A 21,594-nucleotide genomic window follows, 5' to 3' on the forward strand; every position below is an offset into this window, starting at 1 on the left:
GAATGAAGACCCAAGCATCCTCTTCAAAGAATAATTGGTTGGTAATTTTAGTTTAGTTTTTTATCTGTATTAAACCAAATTTTGAATAACTAATGTTGTTGCATGTTGTAATGTTGTTGTTGTTGTAATTTGCATGGAACCTGTTTAAATGTTTTGGGAAATCTTCTTGTATACCCAAACTATTTATATTTATCGTTGAATCTGTAGTCTAAAATAGTGGCGCACTGGGGTGCATGTTCCTAATATTGTGTTTACGTCATTAAAGGGTAGCTTTGGCCCTTTTTCTTTCTTTTTTTAAAACTGGATGCCATTTTTCTATGTTTTTGTGTCTAAGCTACAGCTGTTCAGAGGGAGCTGGAACAAATTACCCTTGCTATCTTTACCATCAAAAGAGCTGATGCCAGCACTCCTCCAGCCGATGTGGGTATAACCATCTCGGGTGTTCTGCATGACCTGGAAGACCTGGCCTCTGCATGTGCACTCTTAATGGGTGGGATATACAGTGGGGCAAAAAAGTATTTAGTCAGCCACCGATTGTGCATGTTCCCCCACTGTCAGCAGACTCTTGACCAAGGTACAGTTGCTCAAGAATAAACTGAATGAATAAGCCAACCCTTAATTTGGATGATGAATGTTCTGTCAGATGGACAGAAGTTTTTCGGAGGCTGAATGGGAATAAAATGGTAATTTGTAAATGATAGATAAAGGGAAAATTACATTTAAGAGAAATTTAGAACATTTTGAAAAGTTTGTAAACTACTACAATTTGAGAGATTTTACTCTTGTGGGGGGGCTAGTAAGAGACCATCAAAAGTATTAAGTATTAGCGTTTAAGGCATATTGTTATGAGGTGGAAATATGTTCATATTCAGTTTGTGTTACATTGTGTGCATTGTAAAGGTAATTGCAATACATACTAAGAATAAGGGTAAGTTAGGAATGCAGGATGAATGTATATTTTGTGGACTTTTAAAGACGAACAATTGTTTCCATGTTAAAATGTTTACATCTGAAGTTTTTTGCCCAAACACTGGTAAAATAAATGACAGTGGCGAGTGTTAAATGGTTACTGCTGTGCTGTTGCAAAAAACTGACAAGCTGTTTTATTGTTAGATCATAATGTTGGCATGTTTTATTAAAGTTTTATTTGGGATGGTGATGTAATTTTCTTTGGTTGCTAATATCAGTGGACTATTTATTATTATTATTATTATCATTATTATTACATTAATTAATTTTTTTTAATTGTGGCTGTTGAGGTGGACACTTCACTTTGCATTGTTAAAGGAAAGCACTTCATTGGCATTGTGTTACTGGACTGACCCTAAGCAATCATTGCAAATAGCAACTTTGCTATCCATTTTAGACACTAAAAGAAAAAACACTCCACAGACCTTACTAGCATCACATGTGCATAACTCAAGTGTCATCTTATCAATGTGTTATGTGATCTTCAATGGGTTTTTTTCTTCTATTTCTGGCAGATACAGACATTTAATTTAAAGTCTTGATGTTGCATCTGTCTACATACTGTTAATTACTAACCCTAATGAGCTGTTGTGTTTTATTTTGGACTGGGTTTACACAAATGCTCACTGAATGTGTTGGCAATAAAAGAAATTTTAAAAAACAAGTTGGATGTACTTAATTCATTTGTGTGGAACCTGTTGACAAAATAGATTTATGTAAAACTAATTAAGCACAAGGTGGCTGAAAATATAATATTTGAATTAATCTAACTTAAATTTAACATTTTACTGCCAAAAATAAGAAATGTGTTGAAGTAACTAATCTAAACTATCTAACCTGTAAATATATCATCTATGTTCATACAACATAACTTGATTTAGTTAGTCTTAAATATGTCTTGTTAGTCTTAAGTAGTTTTTTTTTTTTTTTTAAATTAGATGAACTAAAGATTTTTGCTTTAAACTAACATTCAATTTCGTGGAACCTGTTGACAAAATAATTTTAATTAAAGTCAACGTTTCATTTTTTTGAGTGTAATTGGTGCATGTTTTGTGTCAGCGACATGACCGTTCAAACAGCAGTCGCTTTCTAAAACATCAGATACGTATCGGAGTCAGTACCACATACGAAAGTGACCCAGATCATTTGAACCAGAGTATTTGAAAATAACGGATTTGTGCCGTTCACACTGTCACACCATGATCGGATATGGGTCGCATAGGGTCAAAAAAGTCGGATTTGATGCGTTTTTGCCTGCAGTGTGAACGTAGCCAAAAAGGTTTGTAGCTGAATACTGACTCCTGAAACTACAACACATCACACTGACACACACATTACACTTCTTTGTCAAATAGTTCATTAGAGCCCTCCCAGGCCCATGCTGCCATCACACAAGTATTGGGGTCATTATTACTAGTTACATTACTTCTGTGTTACTCTATTACATGGCATGAGCTGCATCACCACATAATTACCAGTCAGCAAACTTCAGACTAACCAAAACTGTATAGTTATTCTTTATATCCAGATGTGTATCTGATACATACACAGTATATTTCTTTCTACATGACTGTTACTCAAATAACAACCTTCTCCTCAGCTGATCATTCACACACACACAGTCATAACTTTTTTCTACGGCTAAGCGTTTTCTATGATTTGCACTCTCACACTCTGATCAGGAACAACTCAGGGTTCATCCTAAGAAGAAAATACTTGTCCAAGGATACTTTGGCACGCAGACTACAGGAGCCAGTGATCGATCACCTGACTTTCCAGTTGGTAAATGAGCCTCTCTACCAACAGAGCCACTAATTAGCAATAACCATGAACCACCCACAGAAAATATAAAGAGCTCTGAGATGGTGGCAGCGAATGACAACGATAGTAAAAATGTAATACTTGTAATCTGCTAGTCTCAAAGAAATCCACTATCACAGGATTAAATGACTACAGGTCTGTCTCCCTGACGTCTGTGGTCATGAAGTCCTTTGAGAGACTCATGTTGAGACACCTGAAGGACATCAGAGCCGGTGCTGGACATCCTGCAGGTTCACTACTGAGCAAACCAGTCAGCTGAGGATGCATCAGTATGGGACTGCACTACATCCTGCATCACCTCAACCAACCTGGGACATACACCAGGATGTTCATGGCTCAGTTTACTGACCCGTCTCCAGACACAGATCCTCAGCACCAAGAACACAAAGAACCAGGCAAGCTCTACCCAGAAAGAAAAAATAAATACAGGTCATTTAAAAGTGAACTGCTCATTTCTTTTCATTCTAGAAATTGCAATGTTCTTTGTTTCGTCAGTCCGATTGTTCACCCCCCCCCCCCCCCCCCCCCGGCATGTATTTATCTGCAATATTAAATTGTAGTTTTTAAATAAAACATTTTCTGGACACCTAAAGGAGAGTGTGGTGGCTGTAGTCAAGAGAAACAAGCATGTCAGCATCCTGAAGTTTGCCCTGTGCTTTGATGCAAAGTTTTTGTCCTGCTAAAAATAAGACACAATCATGAAGTAGACAATTATTATTACGGTCTAACCTAAAATCAGCAGCTCAGAGCTTTACTGGCCCACGTACATAATGTATACTTCATTGATCCCCGTGGGAAAATTTGACCCAGTCACTCAGTGAAGCAGTGGGCAGCCACTGGGCAGAGCAGTGTGTAGGGATGGTAATTTACTCAGGGTTAGGCTGTTCAGGGGAATCCAACCCCTGACCTTTCGATCATGGGGCCACTAATCTACCTACTGAGCTATCCCATATTTATTTACTTGTGAAAAAAGCTTTTATTTTATGTTTTTAAATACTAACACAATTTAATTGAGACGATATTTTATATTGTTTCACTTTCAAATCTGAAAAATGTTACAAAAGCTTTGAAATTAATCTGATCTACACCTCGTGCCCTGTAAAATAGGACGGCTGCAGTCCGCCTGCTTTATAATTTAAAAGTTAACAGTTATGTGTGGATAATTTTAATATAGTTGAATTGTTTGAAATACTCGTTGAACCGTTGCGGCCCTACTCTGGAGTTCAATTCAACATCACTCTTTAACGCATTACTGACAAAACTGCTGTAAGTTGTGGCATCTGTAGGTGCCGCCAGAAATGCCAGTAACCGAGTCACTCTTAAACCAAACGCTACTTTCCTTTGTTACAAACAGGATTTAAAAAAACAGCAGGTTTAAAACATGTTTGACCTTATAACAACTAAATGTAACCTGCACACACGACAGCAAACAGAAGAGTTGAGTAAAACGGTAGATAATTTTCAGCAGCCATCGCAGTCGTAACAGGAAATCAGCTTTGACAAACACTTCCACATTCGTGGTGTGACGCGTTTATGCTTCGGAGGTTTGACTGTACTCTCGCCATCCGACAGCTGTGTCAAGAAGTTTTATTTTACTTCTTTACAAGCTAAAGCCATTCACTGATCAGTAGCAGAGCGGTGCAATGCTACCTTTGTTGTGGGTAAAAACACCTCTGCAGGCTCTTCATTAATAGAGCTTGGTCACTGCTGTGTCCACGGATTATTTAGCAAGTCCTAAATACACCACAGTGGGAATACAGATTAAAAGATTTAGCTTAATGAATGCCTCCATCTCGGATTTTTCAATCTTTGTTCGTGAGGCTGCCCCGACCATCCTACATGAGGAAGCGATCTAACTGAAAACTCCTCCGCCTCCTCTTCTTCTTCGTCTTTTTCTATGGGTTGGTCGGCCAAAAGTTCATTTTTGTGTTAGGTGTTCATATACAATTCAGTTTTATTTATATGACACAAAATCACAACAAGACTTGCCTCAAGGCATTTTATATTGTAAGGTAGATGCTATAATAATTAATTTGTTTCTCATATCACTTCCTGTTTTATTTTGGTATTCTTTTGTCCCTCGTGTCTTGTATTTATTTGTACTTTCTTTCATTTTTAGCCTAAATTAATTCCACCTAGCAACCTGCATTTCCCCCTATTAGCTTTTTTTTTTCGTATAGTTTCCGTTTCGTTTTGTCACTTGTCATGAAGTCTGTGAACTTCCCCTCATATGTTCCAGGCTAATTTTTGCATTTGTCAGACTGCAACTGCACATTGAGCACAACAAAACGTTTCTCTAAAACAACATTTTTCAATTCTGTGATAAGTTGAAGCATTTGTAGAAATCCTCATTCTGAAATCTCTTCCAGTGCAGCAGGATGTACATTTTAATTTTTCAAAACAAAAGCACAACCTGCTCACCCATCAGCTAAGTCCTTGAAAACACTGCTCAAATCCTGGCTAACTCCTCTTTAAGGCTCTTGCTGAAGAACAGATGGTTGCATAACTGATGTCAACAGGTTCTAAGCATTTTGCACAAATAACAGAGAGCAAGGTCAGGACTATGCAGGTTTGTATGATCACATAACACAGGCACTGCCAACAGTGTTTCAGGACAAAAACACAAACTATTTACATGTCAAGCTTCATCTCCATTCATTCTTTATTCTCTTCAGCACCGTTTGTTACAGTAGTTTTATGTCACTACAGTTTAGACTCTGTGAAATTCAGTTTCCAGTAGCAAAACACAGACAGACATTTGCATAGTAAAGAAGTAAGAATACAAATCAAGACATTATGGATATAAGCATACATATAGCATAGACTTCAGTCTCCTGAGGAAATACAGTCTGCTTTGGCCTTTTTATTCAGGTGCTACATGTTGTATGACCACTCCAGTTTGTTGTCACCCACAGCCTGAGGTACTTGTTGACAACCGCCACCTCCGCTCCCTCTATTTGAATTGGCAGTGGACCTTCTCTGGACCTCCTGAAGTCCATAACCAGTTTCTTGGTCTTTGAGGTGTTGAGTTGCAGGTGGTTTGTGTGACTCCATGCGACAAAGTTCCTCACCAGACTTCTGTACTCCTCTTCCTGATCATCCCAGATACACCCCATGATGGCCGTGTCATCCGCAAACTTCTGAATATGACATGATTCAGAGTTACAGCAGATGTTAGAGGTGTGCAGGGTGAAGAGGAGAGGGGACAACACAGTTCCCTGTGGTGCTGCTGACCACGGTGTCAGACGTGATGTCCTTCAGCCTGACGTAGTGTGGTCGTTCAGTGAGGTAGTTGGAGATCAGAACCATGGACAGCAACCACAGTGAGCGTTCAGGGGACGAGACACATTTATCAAACCCTACTTTGGGTAAGCTCCATATTTTTATTCTTGGACCCAGTGGAGGATATTATATACACTGCATATTGGCAGTGCCATAACTTATATGTTATATTACTAAGATGAACAAATTTACATTATATACGCATGTAAATATGTCTTCTATAAACTAATTAAAAATATGACAAAAGTATCTCGTTTGACTGAAACTGGTGGCAGCCGTATTCTGATTAGGCCAAGATAAGTGCACCACCTGGACGGAGTAGCCATGGAGTAGACAAGCAACAATTTTAGATTACACTAACAATACCTTCATTTCCTTTATGGGTAATTATCTTTATATTATTAGAAAAAAATCATACATTTGAATGTTTTTTACTTTGCATGGCCTCAAGGACCCGTGTGATTCTTGAGTTTGAGTCTATTTCAGTGAAAAGAAAAACTCCATAAATATATCTTCAGCAGCTGTACCTGGGCTGTACCTGCAGCTTCATGAAGAGATTATTTTTAATAAACCAAAGCAGATTCTCACAGTTTTCTTACCTTCACATCTGAGACCACAAAGAACTTGTGAGTGTTTCTGTGAAAAACAAGATGGACGACCACAAAGTTGCCATCATCTGTTCGACACTTCACCACAGACCAGACAGACCATGTTCTCACAGCATGAACACTATTATTAGACAAACCACCTTCCAGCAGATTCAGAAAATGGTTTGAGGAAATAATGTAAATGTTGGTGCGAAGTGAATATGCGTCTGAGTCTAAAGGGTGTATTTATAAAATAAAATAAAATGGTGAAAAATATTTGAATAAGTTCTTGTTGTAATTCATCATTAACTTTGAATGAACTGATAGTTTGTGTGCAGAGTTTCCAGATGATGTCTCCGTGTTCCTTCCTGTGTTTAAAATGAGCAGCTCTGTGTTGAAACAGCTGCAGCTGAAGTGTTTCTTTCTATCAGAAACAGGATGCTGGACGACTGCAGAGCTGTTAGCTTCAGTTAACCACAGACCACAAACACACAGTCCAGCTCACAGTGAACAACACTCAGTAAGTACAGAGTTAAACACACATGTTGATGGTAAACACACGTGACTGTGATAATCAAACTGTAATGTTTTACTGTTGCAACAATCCACATTTATACATTGCTGATCATCCCCCACATGCTCCGTAATGTCCTCATAATCCATTTTACTGAAGTCAGCAACAATCTTCATGAAGCTAAATATGATTCTACTTCCATATCAATCTCAGTTTGAGACATTACAAAAGGAAAAGGTGAGAAATGTGTTCATAAAGGTTCACAATATAAAGATCCACCAAACTTGAATTCAGCCTGATTTGTTTTTCATGTTTTCTCCTCCATCATCAGTTATCAGGAGAGCAGACAGTCAAGAATTCAAACAGTGTCAGGATTTATTGCGTGTTGGGCAAAAGGTGAAGCCAAACTCAGCACTGCAGCGAAAAGAAGTTAACTTAAACAAACGTAAACTTTATTGCTTTAATCCACAAAAATACTGAAAGTCAGGTGTAAATAGTCTAAATAATAAATACTCAGTTTGGAAACACGGGTGGAACAAATCAAGAAACAACAAGATCGAGGAACGCAAAGTGCACAGGACTGTCACAATAAAACAGGAAATATAAATCACTTCATAAACCCAACGACCCAGGACCATGACACACTCTCACTGACATAATCTGCCTTCATAAAATAAACATATCAGTATCTGCACTTTTATTGGTCATACTTGTCCTGTATTTACTTGGTATCGGGGTAGTTTCAAGTTTTCTAGTATTGCACAATACTACTAAAGATTTACTCGATTATGAAATATCATAGCCGAAAGCAGAACTTCTATGAGGAAGCTGCGGCCGTGCAGAAAGGAGAAGTTAGAAGCAACCTGGCTTTAAAGCTCTGTGGCTTATAAGAGCTCCGTCATGAGTTTAACTTGTAAACCAAAAGTCTACATTTAGTGATGCACCGTACATTTTGCTCATAAGTTAAATTAAAGCTGCAAATATTTTCTCCAGAGTAAATTATTGCTGCTGATTATAAAGGGCTTATTAAAAAAACCACTTGTACTTCCTGACCTTGCTCCCTGTCATTTGTGCAAAATGTATGGGAACCTGTCGACATTAACTTTACAACAGTTTGTTTTTCAGACAGTTTATTATCAAGTAGTCATGGCAGCAACATTTTAAATGTTTAGTGAGCTAAAGGAAAAAAGGGGTGTTCACTTTGGATCTGAGCAATGCTGCCAAAGACTCTACAGAGAGCAAGGCCAGATAAATAAAGATTTGATGGGTGAGCAGTTTGTCTGTGGCATCCAAGTTTTTGTTTTTATCTTTATTGGCTCGGACAGTAAAGTAGAGGGAACATCTGCAGGAAAGAGCCCAGGCACAATTTAAACCCAGGCTGCTGCAGCAGGGACTCTGGCTCTTGGAGCATGGGTCACATCCTCAGCCAGGAGATCTATAACCAATTCAAACTTCCAATTCAAGCAAGGGAGCTGCTCACTCATCACTTCCATGTTTAGTTGTTATAACTTATTAGCTCAACCTACAACGAGTTCATCAGAATGTGAAAAACTGAGCGTCTGATACTCAAGATGCTTTCAAACCCCCCACTAAATGTGTCCCCCAGTGCCTACAGCTTCATAGAAAATAACTGAATGCAAATCTAGGTATTCATGTTAATTCTGTCTTATTTTTATATCACTAATTAACAACAGCAGCCAACTCTAGGCATCTGTATATAGTAGATAAACCAAAGGAAAACCACAACCATTAGGCAATCCGTGTGAGCAGCAGTTAGTGCCCGTGGGAAGAAAGAACTCGTTTTCAACAGGAAGAAAACAGCAGCAGCTTTATAGATCATATAAAATGTGATTGTTAATTGTTTTTGGGATGACCCACGTCTGTTTCAGCCTCACATTCGAGTCCTGAGTTGTGTGGTGACGGCAGTTTGTGAAGATAAGTGTTTCCAGAGGCCCCAGTTTAATGTTACCAGCAGTGAACTGATGTGACAGGAGCCCCATCTTAAAGGCTTAGATGGCTTTTTTAGTGGCCTGTCATACTAAACATCTGTGGTGACAAGTTTAGTTTAGGTCTTCTTCTCATGTGTTTGCAGAGCTCATCTCTTTTATTTCCTGCTGTTAAATTGAGGACAGTGTGCTGCCTCAACGTGAGACAAAGCTAAGCAAACCCACTCAGCACTTGTTCTGTTACTCTGCAGTTTGAAGACAAACTGTTTTTGAATATTGTTTGAACATCAGCTCAGACCCCTTTGTGGCTTCACATCCTGTTTACAGCTACGCAGGCTAACGATGGATGGAAGCAGACTTTAAATGTGATTCGAGACCATTTCAAAGTGCACTGACAGATTTAACAGGAGGAGCTCAGAGCTGGATCAGGAAACATGACCAGTGTGAGTCACGTTCACGTTTAGTGAATCGGAAAATAAACGCTTCGTGTCATCTGAGAAGTCACTTTTTTAGTGTTTTTGTTTAGAAAAAATTAACAAACATCAACATCGTTTCTCTTTTTTACCACGTGAGCTGGTGCTGTCTGGTTTTTGGGTGATATAAAAATAAATATGTAAATTAAACTCTTTGGTCTCAAACGTGCACATCCTGTACTGAAGGGCTTTTCTGTGCAGTTTTCAGCCACTCATCGCTGTTTTGAGTCTGTGGTTATTCATTTTTTTTCTGTACTGAAGAGAGGTGTGTATCAGTTAGCCACAACCAACAAGTCAAGTTTTCCATTTAATGTCTTTTTGAACCCTTGAGAGAAAAACATTTATACAAATATTTATTAGTCCTTCAGAGAAATTACATCACTGCTGCAGGAGACGACAAACATGGATACAATATAAATAACAGTAAAAGTCATCAAAGATACAAATCACATGAACATATTTATATTATTTATCATTGCTGATTTTGTAACAAACACAGTTAAAGCACCAGTTATAAATAGGATGTGATATTTAAGCCACATAATTTAGCCAAAACGATGAAACATGATTCCTTATAGTCATTCGTTATGAGCAAACAGAAGAATGACATGTAGTTACTTAGAGACGCTACTGCACTGCTGCTCCATATGCATCATTATATTGAACACCACCAGAGCTTAATGATTCTGTGTGGATACCCTCTGGTCTGAGGTGCTGGGGGGACCAGTTAGAGACCAGCAGGTGGACATGAGTGGTTGGACTGGTGGACCAGTAAAGAGTAGATGGCGTCTGTCTCTGGTTTAAACTCTGAACACAAACACAGTTCAAACAACATTACAGTATTGTTTTTGACAGAGATTAGACTTACTGAGCCTCAATGAAGATGTGGTTTGCTCGGCTCTGTACAAAGTTAAAGAGCAGCTGTACCTTTGGGACTCCTTGATCTGGTGGTTTTCGGTCCATAGCAGAAGTCGCCTGTTCTCACTTCTGAGTAGATTGTAGTTGAATCGCTCTCTGCAGAGTAAAATGCAGAAATTAAGAATTTACACACATTACATTACTGGTTTTTTCTATACTGCAGCTATGGCAAAATATTTGTCCTGTTCTTCATGAAGAGATTAAGTAAAAATCTTTTTATAGCTGCATAGTTTCTTCCCCCCTTCTCAGCAGCTCTTCTGTGAAACACAGTAACCACACAGAACCTTGGGGGGATGTTTGCATGAAAAGGAGGGCAGACGACCACAAAGCTGCTGTCTTCTTTCAGGCTGACATATTTCACCACAGAGCAAAAAGCAAACTTGTTCTGACAACATGAACACTGTTACTGCCTGATCTGGAATCAGCAAGAGGAAGTAGTTTGTGTGGTTTTTAAACAGAATTTTAAAAAAGTCAGTACTGACTCATTGGTGTGTTCAGTCTCGTTATGCCCCCCTGAAACACCCGAGTCCCACTGTTGATCTGTCAAATCCTTCATTATGAACATGTACTGTAGATCTAGACAGTCTGAGATGCAACCATGAAGCATTAGATGGATTGAAAAATAACATCCGAGAGATGTTCTTTAAGATTTAGGTCAGGTGAGTGTCAGGGCCAATCAATGGTATCAATTCCTTAATTCTTCAAGGAACCCCCTGGATAAATGGTAAATGGCCTGTATTTGTATAGTGCTTTACTCAGTCCCTAAGGATCCCAAAGCGCTTTACACTACATTCAGTCATTCATCCATTGACACACACACACATTCACACACTTTCACTACATGAGGCAGGGCATTGTTGTATACCAGGAGGAACCCAGGACCCAGTGCACTAGCAACTAACAATCTGACAACAGACATTCACATGAGTGGCCTGCTGGAAGCAGACTTTTTTTATAGCAGGTTGTTTTTATTGACAGCAGTAAGCAATGAGCTTTTCTACACACTGTGCCTTATTTACAGTATTTACAACTCAACACAGTTCCAAGAATTTGTTTGGATGGAGCTCCACTGTCTTTGCAGACAGCCCAGCTTGTTCCACTCGTATCATCTCCCCCCAGTGAAACCCAATCACTCCTCCGTTTCTGCTACAAATCTAAGGAAGAAAACATGATTACATAATTAGCACACACAAGGTGTGCTGCTGTACCTGCTGAGCCCTCAGCCATCCAACCCAACTCCTCCCTACACCCAATTCACAAACCCTGCCACCACATATCCTATGTGAGGCTGCATCCGTTCACTGCCAAAGTCGTACCCTGAACCATAACCTGAACCATACCTCCCTTGCGTACTTCTTCGGGCTGGTGAAAGAACTGCGACTCAAAGACTCCAGCACTGTGGTCATGATCACATGAGGCTGTGCCCTCAGCCATCTTGCCCCACCTCTATCTCTTACAGCTGAACCACGAACCACAGCCCATGGCCACAGGATTATCTTGGATGTTATTTGCCTGCCACTTTATTAGCACTAACATTATTTACCACTTATTTGCTGAAATAAGATTTTTTTTATTAAATCATCTGAGGTTTTTAAGATATCTAGGCCAATGCAGAGCATTAATGGCCTCAGGTAATGGACACTGAAAGATTTTTAGAGGCAGAGGTTAATTAATTACCCCTTTACTCTGCTTTTCATATCATTGTATGAAATCTGGGCATCGACAGGCACCAACAACATTGTGACCCCAGCTCCTGCTAGCTGTGACCTCCAAGTCATCCATTTAGACCAAATGTTCTCAACCTCCACCAGGATGCCAGGAAAAGCTTTCCTCACATGGGAGTTAAAAACCCTATGAACAGGAGCATCTGCCACATATTCCCAATTTCTTTTTATTAATTTTTAGGTTTTCCAGGTCTGCCTGACAGCCTTTCTCACCATCTTAATCAATTCATCACTTGGTGGTGATCACTTGACAGCACTGATACAACAACAAATTAGTGAAACTCATAATATTCCCATCAGCCTCATGCTTATCAGGAAATGACAGCATGCAACTCACATGGTGAACAATATTTTTTTAAAAGCCACTAAACCAAATCCTTAGTGTCTGGCTATAAAATTAAACCATGATGGAGATGAAGAAACGCAGCAGTACCTCTCATCTTTAATTCACTCTGTTTCTCTCTGACCATAATTTGTCCATAACTGACATCTTCTGCAGCTGGATCATTCTCTGCAAAATACAACATGCATAGAGGACATCACTGAGATAGAATTATAAAAACTGATATTCCATAAATGTAAAGCAGTACTGTTATACAGTACATTATATATATATATCTATCTATATCTATCTATATCTATATATATATATATATCTATATCTATATCTACAGTGGGGCAAAAAAGTAGTTAGTCAGCCACCGATTGTGCAAGTTCCCCCACCTAAAATGATGACAGAGGTCAGTAATTTGCACCAGAGGTACACTTCAACTGTGAGAGACAGAATGTGAAAAAAAAATCCATGAATCCACATGGTAGGATTTGTAAAGAATTTTTCCGTAAATCAGGGTGGAAAATAAGTATTTGGTCAATAACAAAAATACAACTCAATACTTTGTAACATAACCTTTGTTGGCAATAACAGTCAAACGTTTACTATAGGTCTTTACCAGGTTTGCACACACAGTAGCTGGTATTTTGGCCCATTCCTCCATGCAGATCTTCTCGAGAGCAGTGATGTTTTGGGGCTGTCGCTGAGCAACACGGACTTTCAACTCCCGCCACAGATTTTCTATGGGGTTGAGGTCTGGAGACTGGCTAGGCCACTCCAGGACTTTCAAATGCTTCTTAAGGAGCCACTCCTTTGTTGCCCGGGCGGTGTGTTTTGGATCATTGTCATGTTGGAAGACCCAGCCTCGTTTCATCTTCAGAGTTCTCACTGATGGAAGGAGGTTTTGGCTCAAAATCTCACGATACATGGCCCCATTCATTCTGTCCTTAACACGGATCAGTCGTCTTGTCCCCTTGGCAGAAAAACAGCCCCATAGCATGATGTTTCCACCCCCATGCTTCACAGTAGGTATGGTGTTCTTGGGATGCAACTCAGTATTCTTCTTCCTCCAAACACGACGAGTTGAGTTTATACCAAAAAGTTCTACTTTGGTTTCATCTGACCACATGACATTCTCCCAATCCTCTGCTGTATCATCCATGTGCTCTCTGGCAAACTTCAGACGGGCCTGGACATGCACTGGCTTCAGCAGCGGAACACCTCTGGCACTGCGGGATTTGATTCCCTGCCGTTGTAGTGTGTTACTGATGGTGACCTTTGTTACTTTGGTCCCAGCTCTCTGCAGGTCATTCACCAGGTCCCCCCGTGTGGTTCTGGGATCTTTGCTCACCGTTCTCATGATCATTTTGACCCCACGGGATGAGATCTTGCGTGGAGCCCCAGATCGAGGGAGATTATCAGTGGTCTTGTATGTCTTCCATTTTCTGATGATTGCTCCCACAGTTGATTTTTTCACACCGAGCTGCTTGCCTATTGTAGATTCACTCTTCCCAGTCTGGTGCAGGTCTACAATACTTTTCCTGGTGTCCTTCGAAAGCTCTTTGGTCTTGGCCATGGCGGAGTTTGGAGTCTGACTGTTTGAGGCTGTGGACAGGTGTCTTTTATGCAGATGATGAGTTCAAACGGGTGCCATTCATACAGGTAACGAGTGGGGGACAGAAAAGCTTCTTACAGAAGACGTTACAGGTCTGTGAAAGCCAGAGATTTTCCTTGTTTGAGGTGACCAAATACTTATTTTCCACCCTGATTTACGAATAAATTCTTTACAAATCCTACCATGTGAATTCATGGATTTTTTTTTTCACATTCTGTCTCTCACAGTTGAAGTGTACCTCTGGTGCAAATTACTGACCTCTGTCATCATTTTAGGTGGGGGAACTTGCACAATCGGTGGCTGACTAAATACTTATTTTCCACCCTGATTTACGAATAAATTCTTTACAAATCCTACCATGTGGATTCATGGATTTTTTTTTTCACATTCTGTCTCTCACAGTTGAAGTGTACCTCTGGTGCAAATTACTGACCTCTGTCATCATTTTAAGTGGGGGAACTTGCACAATCGGTGGCTGACTAAATACTTTTTTGCCCCACTGTATCTCTCTCTCTCTCTCTCTCTCTCTATATATATATATATATATATATATATATATATATATATAGAGAGAGAGAGAGAGCACCCCTAATATATGTGTGTGTGGGTGGGGGTGGGGGGATATATGTGTATTGAGAGTGTGGGGAGTGAGTTGGAGGGTGGGGTGGGCTACTTTGTGCTACATTTTTTCTGTATGAAAAGTGCTTTATAAATAAAGATTGATTGATTGATTGATTGATATATATTAGGGGTGCAACGATACACAAAATTCACGGTTCGGTTCGGTTCGATACTTTGGTGTCACGGTTCGATATTTTTTCGATACAAAAAAAATGTTCATGCCTTTTTAATTTGTCATTTATTAAAATTATAAATAAATATTTTAACTCAAAAGTACAGTTTTTAAATTTAACCCTAACCCTTGTGCGTGTTTTTTATTTTGACAGCGAATGCGCACCTGCGGACCACTTATGTGCAGCCCTGGTTATTTAGCTCGTCATATTGCAGCCACAGAAATTATTTTGTCCATGAAACCATAAAGCTGCACTTTCTTGTTGCCTTATAGTCTGATTTGTCATAACTTCTCCGTTTTGTGGTAAGCTTTTCTTTGGCTGTCACTTCTTCACCCTGACCTGTCTTATTTGGCTCAGCAGAACTGAAATATAAATCCTGCTGCTTTTACACACGCACTCACATAAGCTCAGCGATTCTCTGCGCGATCAACCTCTCACATGTTTAAGCTTGCTGCGGGAGATTTCACTTGTCATGTTTCCATAGTAAGCTAACGATTAATAAGACGATGTCAGAGGAATTGGTGCGCAAATTGTCATCACTCACAGATCAGTGCTGTCGCTCTCTATACACAGTTCGCACGATTGCAAAGTGAAAGCAAAAAAACAAGCGCAAATTCAAACGCGACTTCAATATGTCACATATTGACAGTGGCTCACCGATGCCAATGACATAATTACCCAGCTACATTTCTGAAAGAATGCAAAAGCATTGACATATATTTTTCCTACAATAGCCCGACGGGCAGGGCAGAGATAGATTTTGGTACCCCGACTGAAAAAAATCGGTAGCTCCGGGACGTCGGGCTAGCGATATTGCGAGCCCTGTATCTGATTGAGGAATCACTCATCTTTGGAAAAGAGAGTTTATTACAGAGAAATGTCTCTTTCCAAAATAAAAGCTATACTATCCGCTTCTTCTGGGCTATATTCTCAGCAGCATAAGGAGAATCATGTGCTAACAGCTGTCTAAATGACTCGGCTAAAGTTAGTAGCATGCTTGTTGTTTTGGTCTTTGCACTAGGATGATGTCGGCGTAAATGTGCAGTCATATTCGTTGTGTTCCCACTAGTGCTTTCAGGTTAATCTCGTTGAAATGACCTTAACGCCACAACACGGCAAATCTCCGTTAACGAGCTACCGCCGATCACCCCGTGCATGGGGCTAGACGGCCAACACGTTAACGAGCTAACTGCGCTAACACACTAGTTCACACCAATGTAATTGAGCATTGCATGGCACATCCAACATACTGTTTTACTTTAGTCCATGAATCGCTTACCTTCAGGGTCATACGTCACATGAAAACCAAAATAATTCCAAACGCCAGATCTGAATGAGGGTGGGGGAGGTCCATGTTGCAAGGAGAGCTTAACTTCTGTCTTGCTAGCTTGCCCTGCGCTCTTCCTTCTGACTATGCTGTCTGTGTTGAGCGCTCAGTGGATCTGCGCTGGACAGTGCGATACGATACGAACATCGTTGCACCCCTAATATCTCTATATCCATCCATCCATCCATCCAGATAGATAGATAGAGAGATAGAGAGATATAGAGATATATAGATATATATATATATATATATATAGAGATATATATATCTATCTATCTATATAGATAGATAGATAGATAGATAGAGATCTATCTATCTATCTATCTATCTATCTATCTATTAGGGGTGCAACGATATTTGTATCGATATTGAACCGTTCGATACGGTGTTTTCGGTTCGGTACGCATATGTATCGAACAATACAACATTTGTAATTTATTTTATCAATTTTCCTTCTGACGATGCTGTCTGTGTTGAGCGCTCAGTGAATCTGTGTTCGACTACTCCGCCTAGGCTGCACTGTCCAGTGCAGATCCACTGAGCGCTCAACACAGACAGCATCGTCAGAGGGAAGAGCGCAGGGCAAGCTAGCGAGACAGAAGTTAAGCTCTCCTTTTAACATGGACCTCCCCCACCCTCATTCAGATCTGGCGTTTGGAATTATTTTGGTTTTCATGTGACGTATGACCCTGAAGGTAAGCGATTCATGGACTAAAGTAAAACAGTATGTTGGATGTGCCATGCAATGCTCAATTACATTGGTGTGAACTAGTGTGTTAGCTCAGTTAGCTCGTTAACGTGTTGGCCGTCTAGCCCCATGCACGGGGCGATCGGTGGTAGCACGTTAACGGAGATTTGCCGTGTTGTGGCGTTAAGGTCATTTCAACGAGATTAACCTGAAAGCACTAGTGGGAACACAACGAATATGACTGCACATTTACGCCGACATCATCCTAGTGCAAAGACAAAAAAAAGCAAGCATGCTACTAACTTTAGCCGAGTCAGTTAGACAGCTGTTAGCACATGATTCTCCTTATGCTGCTGAGAATATAGCCCAGAAAAAGCGGATAGTATAGCTTTTATTTTGGAAAGAGCCATTTCTCTGTAATAAACTCTCTTTTCCAAAGATGAGTGATTCCTCAATCAGATACAGGGCTCGCAATATCGCTAGCCCGACGTCCCGGAGCTACCGATTTTTTCAGTCGGGCTACCAAAATCTATCTCTTCCCTGCCCGTCGGGCTATTGTAGGAAAAATATATGTCAATGCTTTTGCATTCTTTCAGAAATGTAGCTGGGTAATTATGTCATTGGCATCGGTGAGCCACTGTCAATATGTGACATATTGAAGTCGCGTTTGAATTTGCGCTTGCTTTTTTGCTTTCACTTTGCAATCGTGCGAACTGTGTATAGAGAGCGACAGCACTGATCTGTGAGTGATGACAATTTGCGCACCAATTCCTCTGACATCGTCTTATTAATCGTTAGCTTACTATGCAAACATGACAAGTGAAATCTCCCGCAGCTTAAACATGTGAGAGGTTGATCGCGCAGAGAATCGCTGAGCTTATGTGAGTGCGTGTGTAAAAGCATTTCAGTTCTGCTGAGCCAAATAAGACAGGTCAGGGTGAAGAAGTGACAGCCAAAGAAAAGCTTACCACAAAACAGAGAAGTTATGACAAATCAGACTATAAGGCAAAAAGAAAGTGCAGCTTTATGGTTTCATGGACAAAAGAATTTCTGTGGCTGCAATATGACGAGCTAAATAACCAGGGCTGCACATAAGTGGTCCGCAGGTGCGCATTCGCTGTCAAAATAAAAAACACGCACAAGGGTTAGGGTTAAATTTAAAAACTGTACTTTTGAGTTAAAATATATATTTATAATTTTAATAAATGACAAATTAAAAATGCTTGAACATGTTTTTGTATCGAAAAAATATCGAACCGTGACACCAAAGTATCGAACCGAACCGAACCGTGAATTTTGTGTATCGTTGCACCCCTACTATCTATCTATCTATCTATATATATCTATCTATATATATCTATATCTATATATATATAGATATATATATATATAGATATATATATATATATATCTATATATATATATCTATATATATATATATCTATATATATATATATCTATATATATATATAAAATGCTAAAAAAAAATTCTAATCTCAATAAAATAAAACCACACATGTAAAATATGCAATATCCAGAAGTCTGACTCTCACCTTCAGGTTTCCTCTGAACACATCGTCTCACCAGCAGAACCAGTAACACCAGCAGAACCACAACACAGACTGATCCAACAGATGATATCACAGGTATGAGAGAGGAACCAGGAGGAGGTGTGGATCCAGGTGGAGGTGTGGATGTAGGTGGAGGTGTGGTGGTTTGTTCCCCTAAAATAAAGCAAACACAGTCATTAAGTTGTCGTCACATTGTGAATGTTGAAAGCTGCAGAAACACAGACAGGTGAGTGTGTCACCTGTGACAGTGATCCAGCTGGATGGAGACTCTCCATGACTGCTGATGTCACACTTGTAGAGGCCTTCATCAGACCTGGAAACATGCTGGATGGTCATGTGACCTGTAGGCTGCTTCCTGATGAGGGAGCCATCTTTATAGAAAGCAGCTGTGAGGTTGGAGGGAGTGGTCTTTGTTTTACAGAGCAGAGTGACGTCATCTCCCTCCATCACAGGGAGGACAGGACTCTGCAGGATCACTGATCCACCTCAACACAGAGACAAACTACAGCATTTCATCCATTTACACACAGCTTCATCAACACTAACTCCACACACTCAGCTTACCAGTGACTGTCAGGTTAACCATGTTACTGATGGGACCCTCTCTGGACTCACACCAGTAAACTCCACTGTCCCAGGTATTCATGTAACTGATGTTACAGGAAGTATTAGTTGAACCAGTTGGTTTTCCCCACCCATCTCCACACTGAGTCCTCTGTCTTGCATTTGTGTTTCTCCTCAGAGTCCATCCAGCAGAGCTGTCGTCCTCCTCACAGCTCAGAGACACAAAGACTCCTTTAAAGAACTGAGAGCTGCTGGGACTCACAGTCAGACGAGCTGTGAGGGTTAAAATGAAAACTGATGATCTGTTAGACTTTACATTGTGAGACATGAACCCAGTCAGGTCATATCAGTGAGCATTTCTCAGGTTTAAACTGTGACAGAAGAAGGTTACTGACCTTGGTTTGTTGTGCAGCTCAGCAGTGAGATCAGAACTAAAGAGAAATGACACTCAGGTTGATTTGAGGTGAATGCCTCTGTCAGTGCGCCCCAGCGTGGCTGTGGCTATAATGTAGCTTGCCATCACCAGTGTGTGAATGTGTGGATGACTGGATATGTAAAGCGCTTTGGGGTCCTTAGGGACTAGTAAAAGCGCTATATAAATACAGGCCATTTACCATGAACATAAAGAACAACTCCACACAAACAGAACTTCACTTCATTGAAGCCACTTGAATATAAGTGTAAAAGTATATTCTTAACTATTTGTAGTTTCTTTGTATTAACAATTTCCATCCAGATATTTTAGTGGAATTTTGTTGGTGACATGAAAGTATTCACATACCTGGTTTGTCTAACAAAATCAGAACTTAAATAAATTATTGATACCGGTACATTATGACTGCAAAATCTGAACTATGTAGATACTGTATGTCTAAAATATCATATGAATATGATTATGTTTACTGACTACAGTGCATGTAGTATATAAGAATATATACAAAATATCCACCACTTTAAAATACCACAGTAAAGTCATGTCTCCTCTGTGCAGCTGTGTTGATATAATGAGTGAATGGTTTGATCTTTTCACTGCCTGCTGTGTTTCCTCGACTCCTGAGCAAAGATAAAGAGTCAGTTCAGACCTGCAGTTGGTCCTCGTGGTGTTTGAACTTGAATTCAGCCTGATTTGTTTTTCATGTCTTCTCCTCCATCATCAGTTATCAGGAGAGCAGACAGTCAAAGTACAAGAATTCAAACAAACACAGAGATTCTACTTACAGAGCAGACACAGCACAGATGTTTCCTTCATCGTCCTTCTCACTCATTTGAGCTTTTTTTCTGTCACTGACACCAAGTAAAGCCCGCCCTCTTCCTCTGAGCACCAACTTTCTATTGGTTCAAACACAGAGGTGAGAAGTATTTCCTTTCCATGTAGTTACGTCCCCCTCAGTGAGAGAGGCAGATATGAGCTGAAACACAGGAATCAAACCAGGGACGCTGCTGTTATGGAGCTGAACTGGAACCATTCAGACACTGAGGCCCTCTGAACACATTTTAATTACAGCTGTGCAGAGACACACTGATGACTGACTGGAACACTATGATTCACATTTTACATTAACACCATCCTCACACATGCTTTATATGTGGCCACTAGAGGGAGATGTTGGACTTTAATTGCAGCAGAATAACAGCCCCTGGGTTTGTTTATAAAACAAAACAAATGAAGAGGAAGGCATGTGCATTTCCGAGATAAAATGGTACTGGTAGTGTTTTATTTCACTGTGGATAAAGTTTGGAGTAAAAAGCATTTTATTCATGCAGTCATCAATGAGTTTCAATACTTAAACTTATGAATTAATTAAGAAAAACTTTGTGTTCAAGAATAGTATGACAGCAGCATTAAGGTGTCATTGAGTGGAAGTAGTTGAAAAGTAAAGTACTCCGATACATTTAGTAGACAGGAAGACAAATAGGACGGACATTGAAAATGTTGACAAGCTTGTTTCTGAACTGAACTCTTGCAATGGAAAACTGAAACTAACTTAAGTAGTCATGTGATTTTTTTTAAGAAACAAAAACTGAAATAGATAAATAACATACTTTTTGTCCATCTGTTTATCTAGTCTGGATGCACTGCTGGAGGCCTTGGAGCAGTTGGAGGGGGATCTTAATCAGCTGTGTTTATATTAAGACAACTAAAAAAATATAAGAATAACTTTATGGATCTCATAGGGAAATCAATGTTTTGGGAGAAAGCCGGAGTATCTGGAGGGAACCACGCAAACATGGGAATAACATGCAAACTCCACATAGAAAGAATCCACCGGATGGTGGAACTGAACTCATGACCTGCTTGCTGTGAGGCAGCAGTGCTAACTACCGTTATTCAGTTTCAATTTCAAAGAAAATGTCTCTACATTTTTCTTAGAGCATAAATGAATAAAATTGTCAACTGGAGAAAGAAAATGCAGTAAAACAAAAAGAATAAATAAAAACAGTCTGACAAATGTTGTTTGTCAGACAAAAC

The 21,594-nt window shown here is 39.8% G+C and overlaps 1 protein-coding gene across 1 annotated transcript; it reads right to left on the reverse strand.

Annotated features, from left to right (window-relative positions):
- Nucleotides 1–9,886: 9,886 nt before the first annotated feature.
- LOC146578612 (uncharacterized) lies at nucleotides 9,887–20,139 on the reverse strand. The gene is made up of 6 exons (XM_085268904.1): nucleotides 19,125–20,139; nucleotides 18,800–19,045; nucleotides 18,543–18,713; nucleotides 12,668–12,745; nucleotides 10,520–10,606; nucleotides 9,887–10,399 (listed from the first exon to the last, which is right to left on the reverse strand). The coding sequence occupies exons 1-6, from the start codon at nucleotides 19,450–19,452 to the stop codon at nucleotides 10,320–10,322; spliced, it is 990 nt and encodes a 329-aa protein (XP_085125030.1). The 5' UTR covers nucleotides 19,453–20,139; the 3' UTR covers nucleotides 9,887–10,319.
- Nucleotides 20,140–21,594: the final 1,455 nt, after the last annotated feature.

The sequence above is a fragment of the Mchenga conophoros genome, linkage group LG3 (genome assembly GCF_057382185.1).
Source record: "Mchenga conophoros isolate Kocher_MC1m ecotype Shallow Benthic linkage group LG3, M_conophoros_male_GT1.1, whole genome shotgun sequence".
Taxonomy (NCBI): domain Eukaryota; kingdom Metazoa; phylum Chordata; class Actinopteri; order Cichliformes; family Cichlidae; genus Mchenga; species Mchenga conophoros.

Bases quoted from the DNA above. Each gene is read 5' to 3' on its own strand.
- LOC146578612 (XM_085268904.1), bottom strand. From the start codon at position 19,452: ATGTCTCACAATGTAAAGTCTAACAGATCATCAGTTTTCATTTTAACC. The intron at 10,607-12,667 runs GTACTGCTGCGT...TTTACTCTGCAG, and splicing joins GAGTGAATTAAAGATGAGAG to AGAGCGATTCAACTACAATC. The intron at 10,400-10,519 runs GTACAGCTGCTC...GTTTGTGTTCAG, and splicing joins CAGATCAAGGAGTCCCAAAG to AGTTTAAACCAGAGACAGAC.